This window comes from Thamnophis sirtalis, unplaced genomic scaffold (assembly GCF_051295495.1).
Source record: "Thamnophis sirtalis isolate CommonGarterSnake01/CBP01778 unplaced genomic scaffold, rThaSir2_p1.2 scaffold_1, whole genome shotgun sequence".
Classification (NCBI taxonomy): domain Eukaryota; kingdom Metazoa; phylum Chordata; class Lepidosauria; order Squamata; family Natricidae; genus Thamnophis; species Thamnophis sirtalis.
In genome coordinates this window covers 7,436,102-7,449,335 of record NW_028261381.1, presented here as the reverse complement: position 1 = coordinate 7,449,335, position 13,234 = coordinate 7,436,102, and the positions used below count along the sequence as shown (strand labels likewise).

The 13,234-nt window shown below is 42.7% G+C and overlaps 1 protein-coding gene across 1 annotated transcript in view; it reads right to left on the bottom strand.

Moving 5' to 3' along the window:
* Window positions 1–449: 449 nt before the first annotated feature.
* Window positions 450–13,234, bottom strand: part of FLACC1 (flagellum associated containing coiled-coil domains 1) — a 41,065-nt gene continuing 28,280 nt past the window's right edge. Inside the window, exons 13-16 of the mRNA XM_087707189.1 lie at window positions 12,520–12,582; window positions 6,766–6,855; window positions 1,432–1,541; window positions 450–587 (exon numbers count right to left, since the gene is read on the bottom strand). Coding sequence (XP_087563315.1) covers window positions 509–587; window positions 1,432–1,541; window positions 6,766–6,855; window positions 12,520–12,582 — 342 coding nt within the window. The 3' untranslated portion in view covers window positions 450–508. The remainder of the gene's footprint in view (window positions 588–1,431; window positions 1,542–6,765; window positions 6,856–12,519; window positions 12,583–13,234) is intronic.

The following is a 13,234-nucleotide window of genomic DNA, read 5'->3' as shown; positions in this document are numbered from 1 at the left end:
AACCTTACCCTAACCCCCCCAAACCTAACCCTAAACCTAACGCTAACCCTTAACCTAACCCTAACCCTAAACCTAACCCTTACCTTTACGTGAATCGGCTTGCTTTAAAAGCGCTTTTTAAAGCGCCCTTTTTTCTCCGCGGTTGTACTTGTCGCGCTGCTGATGACGTCAGGTACGCGCTTTAATCGGGCGCGCTTTAGTGGACCGCGGTTTTGTCGTGCCACGGGGTTAAAACCTACAGGACCAGGAAGTGCCCTTTCTATATATAATGTATGTTATAACATGTCCACCATCTGGCCAAGAAACGTTTATTCTATTTACAAGCTAGTGAGGGAAAGAAAATACAGCACCAAATTATGAGGCAGCAGCTGATAAGAATAAAGTGAAAAACATAAAGATACATATACGCAAGGAATCTTTTGACACGTCTGGTGTTCCAGGTTCAGCCTGATGTTCTGAAGAAATAGCTTCGCCCAATCTCCCATGAGCCAATTCTTCATTCATAGTTCTAATCAAACAATCCATATATACTATTTTTTTGGGCCCGTTCATTAAAAACCTCTTCATTCTTCTCAAGAAGCTTACGCCTGAGGGAGGAAAAAAAAAGCAAAGTTTTTTTTCCATATCTTTGTACAGGGAGACTTAGAGAGCCTATAGAATAATGTTGGAAACCATTTCCCTCAATCGCAGATAGGATTGGGGAGTGACATCCCCCCAATTCCACACACACACCGACTTGCTGGGTCATTCATTGCACAATCAAGTGAAAGTAGTTTATAAGAAGCTGGTTGAAATTCTGTGCTAAAACAACTGCATGTATCAAATGTTTAGCAAAGTTATACAAGGGCACACACATAAATTACAAATTCAATTTATAAATTCAAATTGGATTTGGCTTGATTATCTACAATGAAGAGTTAAAGACTCTTGTATATGATCCAGCATGTTACAAAGGCACATTTGAGCCTGACTATTTTTTTAAAAAGTTGGTTTGGGGACTCTGATTAGATAAAAATGCGTGGAAGTTATAGGAACAGTTGTATTATAGAAGAAAAATCTAAAAGCATTATTTGAGTGCAGCTTTTTCCAAGCTCTCGCCCTCAAATATGGCTATGATCCTTGGAGTCATTAACCGGAGAGTAATCTTGAAACAATCGGATTTACATTTGACAATCTGTGTATATGGGTGTGCTGGTAACTCATGGACAGTCATTTTAAATGTTTATTTTAATGGCAAATATTTCCAAGAGGTTTAGAGATTCAGCTTCACAGTCATTAAGATATCCGGGATATCTCTCCATGCCTCCCTACATCTTTGCCCTTGTCACTCCTAAGCTAAAAATGTTTCCAGAAGGGCGAATTTGGCAAATAATCACTTAAACCTTTGCAAAAGACTTACTGTTTTGGATTTTATTAGATTTTTTCCCCCACCTCAAAATGTTGTTTTCTTCTGTCAAGGAAGCTATATTAATTCGATATTTGTCTTCAGCAGATGATGTTTTTTGTAAGATACTTTTCTCCATTTCTGCTATTTTGTTTTTCTGTAGTGGAGAAAATAAACTGGTGTTTGGAAAAATGGGAAGTAACATGTACATTTCTATCTTCAATGATTTTTTATTTTTTTTATTTTTTTTGCTATTGTTGGAAGAGCACTGATATCTGAGTACTCTTTAAGTACATCATTTGTCGGCTGTGACCTTGTTGCATCCGCTGAATCCCGCCCAGCCGCCCTGTTTAGAATAGCCTGCTCCCTCTTGAAAGGGAGGGATGCGGACGACCCTTTTCAGGGTAGAGCTGAGGAATTTGTTCAGTTTCTAACGGATAAAGTCGCTCGGATTCGGACAGATCTGGACTCCAATTGCACGGTACCAGTCGAGGTACCGGGGGAAGGTCTTGAGCGGATTTTATGGAGCGAGTTTCAACTTGTCGCTCCTGAGGAAGTGGACAAGGCCATGGGGGCGGTGAGTGCCTCCACCTGTATACTGGACCCGTGCCCCTCCTGGCTGGTCTCGACCAGCAGGGGGGGGTGACACGCGGCTGGATCCAGACAATAGTTAACATCTCTCTCCGGGAGGGATCCTTCCCGCACCTTTTAAAGGATGCGGTGGTGAGACCCCTCCTGAAGAAGCCTTTTCTGGATCCAGCCATTTTGAGTAACTATCGTCCAGTCTCCAACCTCCCCTTTGTAGGGAAGGTTGTTGAGAAAGTGGTGGCCTTTCAACTCCGGCGGTCCTTGGATGAAACCGATTATCTGGATTCCTTTCAGTCCGGTTCAGGCCTGGTTACAGCACGGAAACTGCTTCGGTCACGCTGATCAATGATCTCTGGCGAGCCAGGGATAGGGCTCACTCCTCTATCCTAGTGCTTCTTGACCTCTCAGCAGCCTTCGATACCATCAACCATGGTATCCTTCTGCGACGGTTGCGGGAGGTGGGAGTGGGAGGCACCGTTCTTCGGTGGTTCTCCTCCTACCTCTCGGACAGGTCGCAGTCGGTGTTGGTCGGAGGGCAGAGATCGACCCCTAGGCCCCTCAATTATGGCGTGCCGCAGGGTTCGGTCCTGTCCCCCCTCCTATTTAACATCTACATGAAGCCGCTGGGTGAGATCATATGCCGGCACGGGATTAAATATCATCAATATGCGGACGATACACAATTGTATCTGTCTGCCCCGTGCCAACTCAGTGAAGCGGTAGAAGTGATGTGCCAGTGCCTGGAGACTGTCAGCGTCTGGATGGGAGCGAACAAGCTTGCACTCAATCCCAACAAGACTGAGTGGCTATTGATGCTCCCTCCCAAGGATGGTAAAGCTATTCCATCTCTTAGCCTGGGGGGTGAAATTATACGCCCCTCAAAGAGGGTTCGCAATTTGGGAGTCCTCCTGGATCCGCAGCTGACATTAGAACATCATTTGTCGGCTGTGACCAGGGGGGCCTTTGCCCAGGTTCGCCTGGTGCACCAGTTGCGACCCTATCTGGACCGGGAGGCCCTTCGGATGGTCACTCACGCCCTCGTCACCTCAAGACTGGATTACTGTAACGCGCTCTACATGGGGCTGCCCCTGAAGAGTGTTCAAAGACTTCAGCTAGTCCAGAATGCAGCCACGCGAGCGATTGTGGGTGCACCTAGGTACACCCACGTTACACCTATCCTCCACGAGCTGCACTGGCTACCCATTAGTCTCCGGACACATTTCAAGGTACTAGTCATTACTTTTAAAGCCCTACATGGTATCGGACCTGGCTACCTGAGAGACCGCCTCCTGCCAATTACCTCCCTGAAGCCTATTAGATCGCACAGACTAGGCCTCCTCCGGATTCCATCTGCTGGCCAATGTCGGCTGGCGACCCCCCGGGGGAGGGCCTTCTCTGTTGCTACTCCGGCCCTATGGAACGATCTCCCCATTGAGATCCGGTCTCTCACTACCCTTCCGGCCTTTCGCAAAGCAACCAAGACCTGGCTGTTCCGGCAGGCCTGGGGCTGTTGAATTATCCAGCCCCATCTTGTGTTATGAATGTTGTTGAATTTTTAACTGTTGTTTTTTATTTTTATATTCCCCTTTCCCTTTTTATTTGTAAGCCGCCTTGAGTCTTCCGAGAGTGGGCAGCATACAAGTTAATAAAATAAATAAATAAATAAATAAATAGTTAATAGATAACTAGATTAATAGTTATAGATAAATAGTTAATAGATAAATAGATAACTAGAGAATGTTTATCTTAAAATTAGGCACCTTATGGCCATTTCTTTTTAGAGGTAGTCAATTTGCTTGATCACTACGCAAGAAAGGATGGAATTTTAACGGACTTCCACAAAATCACTAGCTTAAAACTACAGCATCACTGCTGGTTGATCTTATCTTTGTTGGTATTTAACTACCTAGACTTTAATTATTTTTATTTCCTAATGAGCTTATTTTTTTGGCTACAAAAAAATGGCACTTTAATTTTCTATCTCCAGTTTTAATTCCAGCTGCCATCTCTACTAATCCCGCCATTTTTGTATGCTCTGTATATAGTATGCATTCTCTTTTTCAGATTCAATGTCAGCATCTGTTCATTTAACAGTTCTCAGAATAATAATCAGGTGTTTGTTATAGTGCATATTCTGGTATGATTGCACAATCAACAAATTTTGCTCTGTTCAATAAAGATCAATCTTCCAGTTTTTGCTCTCACTATATGTTATTTAGCTAACTAAGATTATCTTATATTGTGATGTCCTGCTCTCACCATATGTTTTGTCTCTCCTTCTTAAACAAAGCTTTGTTTGCATTGTTTACAAAGAATTAACGCATTGGCTCAGTGATTTGCACAATCTCTTGCCTCTGCCTTGTTTGGGGGACAGAGTGTTAAGCAAGTAGTTTAGTTTAGTTAGTTTAGTTTATTAGTTTTGTATGCCGCCCACTCCCGAAGGACTCCGGGCAGCTTACAATAAAAAGGGAAGGGGGATAAATAAGACAATACAAAATTTAAAATACAACAACATTCACAATTAAAGTGGGGCTGGATACTTCAACAGGCCCAGGCCTGCCGGAACAGCCAGGACTTAGTAGCTTTACAGAAGGCCGGGACGGTAGTAAGGGTCCGGATCTCAATGGGGAGGTCGTTCCAGAGGGCCGGAGCTGCAACAGAGAAGGCTCTCCTCCGGGGGTTCGCCAGCCGGCATTGGCTGGTAGATGGCACCCGGAGGAGGCCAACCCTGTGCGATCTAATGGGTCTTTGGGAGGTAATTGGCAGGAGGCGGTCTCTCAGGTACCCAGGTCCGATGCCATGCAGGGCTTTAAAAGTAACAACTAGCACCTTGAAGCGTGTCCGGAGACCAATGGGTAGCCAGTGCAGCTCGCGGAGGATAGGTGTAACGTGGGTGTACCTAGGTGCACCCACAATCGCTCGCGCGGCTGCATTCTGGACTAACTGAAGTCTTCGAACGCTCTTCAAGGGCAGCCCCATGTAGAGCGCGTTACAGTAATCCAGTGAAAGTAAAAGAAAGCTGCAGAAGGAAGGTTCCACGGGAGGCTACCAATGATGGCTGTAGCAGTAGGATACAAAGAAAACCAGAGGCAATTGGAAGCAGTTAACAGCAACCATTAAATAGAGCAGATTTCAGCGATGTAATATTTAGAGAATGGCACATTATCAGAGCAGTAAATTGGTCTCTGAGTTGCCGAGTCAAAGTTTATTTCTGTTTGGTTTGATAGGGAAAAGAAAAAAAATATATGATTGATGCCCATTTCAGGAGAATCCATGTAGCAGTAGCCGAACTTGGGACCTAACTTTGTTGTTGTTGCACAACCAGACATAGCGGTTCTCTTCACCAAAGGCCTCAGGATTTATTGGCATTTTTAAAAAAAGATACACATTGAATATTGACGCGGGTGAAAGCTGTCTCTCGCAGAGGTAAAGAAAAGCTGCTAGCATTGAGCAAGGCCAATTGGATGGTTATGCCTCTGGCCTTTGAGGAAGAGCATTGCAGGCAAAAAGGGAGGAGATTCACCCCTGCCCAAGGCGGGTGGAGGAACAAGGGGCTTGCTGTCCTCCGCAAGAATAAATCTCTGGAATTTCAGAGGGACAAAATTTGGATCTCAGTCACTGGGAAAGAGCCAATGCTACTGCCACCAGTAGCCTCCCATCGTCCAGTGCGATCCCACAGAGTTGGCCTCCTCAGGGTGCCGTCGGCCAGACAGTGTCGGCTAGCCACCCCCAAGGGGAGAGCCTTCTCCGTGGGAGCGCCTTCCCTCTGGAATGAGCTGCCCCCGGAGCTTCTTATAATCCCCGACCTCCGGTCCTTCCGACGCGCCCTAAAAAGTTGGCTTTTCCAGCAAGCCAGCCTGGCCTGAACAAAATAAAACAAACGATTGATCACTGTTAATTTTAATTCGATTTTTTTAAAAAAATGTCATTGTCCATTTTAATTGGGTTTGGGATATTCTATTTAATTTTTTTTTAAACTTTTGTATTATGTGTTTCTTTTAATGTTGTACGCCGTCCTGAGTCCTTGGGAGAAGGGCGGCATATAAATATAATAAACCTAACCTAAACCTAAACCCATGTTACTGGCTACATAAAGATGTAGAATTACCGTATTCTGAGCTATTTGGGGCATTATTAAAAGGAAAGGCAGGAGTATCTTTTAAAAAAAATAATAATAATCACCTACCACCAGCAAGTAAAAAGTAACGTTTGACAAAACGTTTGTGGGTGCACCTCGGTACACCCACGTTACACCTATCCTCCGCGAGCTGCACTGGTTACCAATCAGTCTCCGGATACGCTTCAAGGTGCTAGTCGTAACTTATAAAGCCCTTCATGGTATTGGATCTGGGTACTTGAGAGACCGCCTGCTGCCAATTACCTCCCACAGACCCATTAGATCTCACAGGGTTGGCCTCCTCCGGGTGCCATCTACCAGCCAATGCCACCTGGCTATTACCCGGGGGAGGGCCTTCTCTGTGGCAGCTCCGGCCCTCTGGAATGAACTCCCCGCAGGGATTCGGACCCTCACCTCTCTCCAGGCCTTCCGAAAAGCCGTCAAAACCTGGCTTTGCTGGCAGGCCTGGGGGTGATGAGTTCCCTCCCCTCTCGACATGTATGGTTGTGCGACTGTTGCCTACTTTTATTATTTGTATTTTGTCTTTTATGTTCCCCCTTTTTTTCCCCTTTGAATTGTTCGCCGCCCTGAGTCCTCCCGGAGAAGGGCGGCATACAAATAATAAAATACCAATACCAATACCAATACAAAAGGGGAATCACATCACAGATCTCACCTCCTTCTGAAGTTCCAACTCTGTTTTGTGAAGGGTTGAAGCAATAGCACTAAGAGTTTCGTTCTTCTCATTTATTTCATTCTCCAATGTCTTTTATTGGATAAAAACATTTTTAAAAAATAATTTCAAGCATTTGCATCACATTTCCACAGTTATTCCATAAAAATGTACGGTTTTAAGTAAAATAAAGCACACTTATTAGAGATTTACCTTTCCGGGCAATATTGTGCATAGGATAGGGTTACTCTTTGTGAGCAATTAACAATGCTCTAAATTTCACAATATCTCATCCAAAAAGTTACAATGATCTTTAAATTATATTAAGATTTAGTCAGCATTATAATCCCCACCAAATTACCCAGCAATAGTTCCCTTTCTTTTAACTCAAGCAAGATTTTAGGCAATTTACTGTTTTGTTTGAACTACAGTTCTCACAAGCTCTTGCTGCTAGCTCTTTGGAGCTGATGGAGCCGAAAACTCAAATTACCTATCCAACGAAATAAAACTTATAGGATAGAGTCTTATTCATCTGAAACAGGAATTGGCTAGACCTCAAGTTCCTTACTAATTTTTTGATGGATTTTTTTAAAATTTATTTTAATTCTAGAGCTGCCTATCTCAACAGGTGACCTTTTAAAAAAAAAAATCATGTTTATCAGAGCTTTGGTGAAGATCAACTACACCCTTCATTACACCTTGAGAGTTAGGGTTTATTCCTCTGTTTTATCTCATAAATAATTGTCTTGTTCTACTACTGTTCATGTATCACGGACAAGCTTTTCATTTAGAGCTTGATACCATCATCTTACAGTTTGGGTAATTCATTTTCGTGACTCGACAAATGCGCGCCGACAAAACCGCCATGACAAAACGGCGAAGTCGAAAGCGCGTCCACTAAAGCGCACCCACTAAAGCACACCCACAAAAGCACGATTAGGGTTTTTAGGTTAGGATTAGGGTTAGGTTTGGGGTAAGGGTAAGGGTTGTTACCGTTGTTTTCGATGGCGCGCTTTTGTCGACGCGCATTTGTCGACGTGCTTTAGTGGGCGCGCTTTCGACTTCGCCGTGGACTTCCTATGTATCTACGTAAATGGAAAGTCTTTCGATTTTATGCTAGCAATCACATTTTAGCTCTTTTGCTCACATTTAAAATACCTAAAGAGTAGTTTTCTCTTCGATAAAATTATGTTTACTCTCCTTTACTTTTTCCTAACTCACCAATAAACCATTTCATGAAAGATCTAGGCACAGGATTTTTTTTCTGATTGACAACTTTTACTGAAAGGCATACGCTTTTATGAACTATATACGCTTTCACTTCATTATATGCACAAAGTGACTAGACTGATGTAAGATTTAAATCGGAGGGAGAGGGAGAGAAAAGGGAGAGGAAGATAGGGTGATTATATAAATGCAGATTACATGTGAGACAGATTAGAAGTTCCCTGCCTCCTCTGTCCTGTAACTTCCCCCTTTCTGTCTCTTTGTTAAACACCCACATTTACTTACACAAGGCATGGCAAGCCCTTTGCTCTCCCTCATTCATTTAGCTTCTTGAAGATTAAATTGATTCCCAAGAATGGATTAATACAATCTAGATTTGTTCACCTTGCTAGGAAAAAAAAAGGTTTTGTCTTGGAACAAAACAAGAGACATAATGGAAGGTGCTGAATATGATCCAGACAGGAACTTGAAGGCTGCAATTGCAGAGGTCAGTTAATCTGGACCAGACAGCTGAAGAATTAAGCTGGGTGGAAAAATCCCTCCTCTTGGAGGTGAAATTGAGTCTCTTGGCCTCCATCTAGAATAGAATAGAGCTAGAAGGGAACTTGGAGGTCTTCTAGTCCATCCACCTGCTCAAGCAGGAGAACCTATACCATTTCAGACAAATGACTGTAGCGTCTTGTTAAAAACCTCCAGTGATGGAGCACCCACGATTTCTGGAAGCAAGTTGTTCCACTGGTTAATTGTCCTCACTGTTACGAAGTTTCTCCTTAATTCCACGTTGCTTCTCTCTTTGGTTAGTTTCCTGCCCTCTGGTGCTTTGGAGAATAATTTTACTCCCTCTTCTTTGTGGCAGCCCTTCAAATACTGGAATGCTGCTTATCATGTCGTCCCTAATTCTTTTCTTTAGATTAGCCAGACCCAAAACCTACAGCCGTTCTTCATGTGGTTTAGTCTCCAGACCTTTGATCATCCAGGTTGCTCTTCTCTGAACTTTTTCCAAAGTCTCAACATCTTTTTTGTACTATGGTGACCAAAAAATTGTTGCAGTATTCCAGGTGTGGCCTTACTAGGGTTTTATAAATCGGCACTGTTCCCACATTCAGCTAATTCTGTTTTAAGATATGCTAATCTACTACATGAGTTCTAGCCTCATCTTGAAGCACAAAACCAACTGGTTTTAACCTGGGGCCAGACATTCACTCTCAGCTTTACAAAAGAGACAGTAGCAAATTATTTCCAAAAAAAAACCCCAAGCCTGCCAAGAAAACTGCAGGGACTTAACCAGGCAGTTATTAGGAATCAACGCAAAACCAGCAAACAAAAATAATCTGCATAGTCTTCGGTATTTTGAATGTGTCTAATTATTTTTAACTCTTGTTTTTTTCGTATCGGAGATTTATCATTTTTATTGAAACTTCATTCCCATAGGCTCCGTTCCGTCTTAACGTTTTTTGCACTTTGAATCCTGTTCATCTGGATCTGTGTCCAACCTGCACTTTGGATACTACGGGAGACTCACATGGGGGGACACTGGATTTTCACCAGCAATAAATCGCCTTATTTTCTGTCATTGAGATTGTTTGGACATTTGGCTACCCAAGCTAAAAGAAAGTTCTGCTTTATTTCTAATAAAACTGATTTTGAATCGCATGACTGATGTTTTAATTGTCTCCTCGAAAGGAGACAGGATTGCTTATTCTCTGGCCAAAAACCTCAGTTAATATGGTAAGAGGGTAATAAAGAATTGGCTTTCCATTTCATTTTTACAGTTAATATCACCATTGTTGTTAACATGACCATTATTATTAGGGTTACAGGTAAATTCATTCATTCATTCATTAAATTTATAGGCCGCCCAATCCCGGAGGATTCCGGGCGGCTTACAACAAAAGAAGAAAAAAGAAAATCAAAAGAAGTAAAGAAACAGTTTAAAATTCACAACACACATTCGTTCTAATCGGGGCTGGACCTTAACACTAAGGTCAACAGCCCCAGGCCTGCCAGTACAGCCAGGTTTTAACGGCTTTCCTGAAGGCCATGAGAGTGGGGAAGGTCCGGACCTCTGGGGGTAGCTGATTCCACAGGGTTGGAGCAGCCACAGAGAAGGCTCTCCTCCGGGGGGCCGCCAGCCGACACTGTCCGGCTGACGGTATCCGAAGGAGGCCCACCCTGTGGGATCTTATGAGCCGTTGGGAGGTGTATGGCGGTAGGTGTGTACTGTGTACTGACAGTCGTCTCTCTCACATAACCTTGGGTTAAAAAGGAGGAGCCTGAACAAGGCTTAGTTTTCCTCCAGGAGGATTGGAGTGGGCAACAGAAAATGACTACAGTACAGTAATTCATAACCAGAAACTGCATCAGCTCTTATCCCTCAAGACCAGAGGTGGGTTCCTACCAGTTCGCACCTATTTGGTAGAACCGGTTCATCAAATCTACCGAACCGGTTAGAAGAGGTTCCACCAGTGAATCCGGAAAGCAGACCACACCTACAGAAGAGGTTCCAAAAATTTTGGAAACCCACCACTGGTCCTTGGATATGATTATTCTACACTATCATGCTCCTATTTATAAAACTCAGTGCCTCTGTGAAAGGTAAGGATGACTACTGCGTTTGTGGTGCAATCAGAACATTGCGTGTGTTGAAGTTGTTTTAACGCAAACCAAAGATGCCTTTTAAAAAACAAGTTGACGTCATATTCTTATGCATGCCAGTGCTGTGTGTGAGGTAATTTAAGGTGGTTCTGACAAGTGTCGTCGGCATCTTCATATCCGGTCACATGGGCGGCAAGCCACTCCCATCCGGTCACATGGGTGGCAAGCCACTCCCACAAAGGAGGCCACACCCACAGAGTAGGTTCGAACAATTTTTGAAACCCACCACTGCTCAAGACTAACAGTGGGGTGGGCCAAGAGGCACAGCGGAAAGGGCCCTCTCCCATGTATCCACATCATGTTCCCATCTTTTCTACATCAATGGAAACATTCGTTCTTTGGATTTTCTCATGCAATATTCATTTGTTCTTTGGATTGTCCGCAGGCTCTTCTTCCTCATCTAAAGTTTGTTGTGTCCTCCAGCATTTCAGTGGCAGTGTTCAAGTGTTGGTATAATTGAGCCAAAAAAACTCCCCCATTTCTGTTCCCACATACAGCGCAAGGCACTATTGATAGCTTTCTTCAGAGAAGTTCCCTAGTGGAATTCTATCGATAGCCGGATGGGTTCATCCCAACACCAACACCCCCAAATCAAGCTTTATAGGTGGGACCAATATTGGGTAATCCAACTTTTGGAAGAACTATCTTCTCTTTGGTCATCTTAGGGCAGCTAGATCGTCTCCATGTAAATGAATCATAGAGAACAGAGTGAAGAGCTGCTTATCTCCCTGTACATGGAGTTCAGATGATAATCCATTACTTCACATTTTATCCTCTTAGCCCCACTTGGTGTCACGTGATCTCACTGTTACCTTCAAATCCACTATGAAGCTTAGGAACTGAAGACATTCTGTGAGAGCTTTACCTGTGACTTAGTATGCAGGAAGAGTGGGAGTTCCTGTGAAACAACTCTAAACCAGAAGGTTCAAAACTAGACACTGCATAGATGCAGAAGTCTTATGCAGGAATTCACAGATGATCACTTGAAGAATCGCAGTAGCAAGGAATAAACCAATTCTTGATTTTGGTTTATGTGTATATACTTACACTGAACTTAAAATTTAATGGTCTACAGGAGGTTATTTTAAAAAAAAGTATCAACAAACTTACCATATTTTCCATTAATGGAAATAGAATTCTTTGAAGGTAAAGCTTCCATTGCCAAAAATAAAAAAGCCAGTGAAGATGGACCATATTTAAGGGGCGCCGAGCAAAGAAAATTATTTCTCTACTCAAACATCTACCCCAAGTGCCAAAAGCAATTGTAGGTGATGAAATCAAAAGTTTAAAACAAGAATGAAAAACAATACATAGGATAGTCAACCACCATATGAGAGGAAGAAAATGCCAAAACACTGGGGGGTAAATAATAGTGTAGGATTTCTAAAGCAGTGTTGACTTGCTAAAAAAAAGCCAACTTTTTAGTTGTTTTTTGAGAGAGAAAGAAGGAGGGATGAAATGGATTAAAGTATCCTTAAATTTAAGCTTGGCCAGAAAACTGAGCAAAAGCATTCTCTGACACATTCCATTTATGGCTATAGTTGTACATGTACAGTACATTATTGATATTTATATTCCAGTTGCACATTCCCATAAATTCCATTATTAGAAATTCTCCTCTAAACCTTGCTCTTCACAGATTTGTTTAATTGGTCAAAGGGTTGCGGGACTTAAATCAAAATACTAAAGCAAATACTAGTTTAATAAATTATTATTATTCCCCCTAATAACTCTCCTTTTCCCCAACTAGCAGGTGGAATCTTGGGAGAGTTGCATCTAATATATATAAATAGGAAGCTTACAATGGACCACACTGCTACTACTTATTAAATAGATGCCTCAATGGCACTTTAAAAAAGAAATCAATACACATGCCTTGATTTTGGCATTTAACGCGTCTATATTTTCCTGGGCAATTTGTTGCTGCTGCTGAAATTCCTAGAAAGCAAAAAAATTGGGAGTTAACAGAAAAATATACCTGAAAATAAACTTCCAATTCTTAATTTTTTGTGGCTCCCAATGAAGTCTCGGTGTACTTCTCCCCTTACAGAGCTCAATTTACGGTTCCACCACAAAACCGCAGACGACAAAATCACGGTCGACGAAAGCGCGCATTTGACGTCATCACAGCGCGACGAAAACATCGCGCTGTGATCGAAAAATGTAAAAATAAAGCGAAAACCTTACCCTAACCCCCCCAAACCTAAACCTAACCCTAAACCTAACCCTAAACCTAACCCTTAACCTAACCCTAAATCTAACCCTAAACCTAACCGTTAACGTAACGCTAAACCTAACGCTAACCCTTAACCTAACGCTAAACGTAACCCTAACGCTCTAAACCTAACCCTAACCCTAAACCTAACCCTTACCTTTATGTGAATCGGCTTGCTTTAATTTAATTTTTTTTTTAATTTTTTTCGTCGCGCTGTGATGACGTCAAATGCGCGCTTTTGTCGATCGCGCTTTTGTGGACCGCGGTTTTGACGGGTCACGCAATTTACACTCTGACTAGCTATGCATTGGATGAGGCTACCATAACTTGTATAATAATTCTACTGATAATAGGAAAAACACAGGCTTACTAATA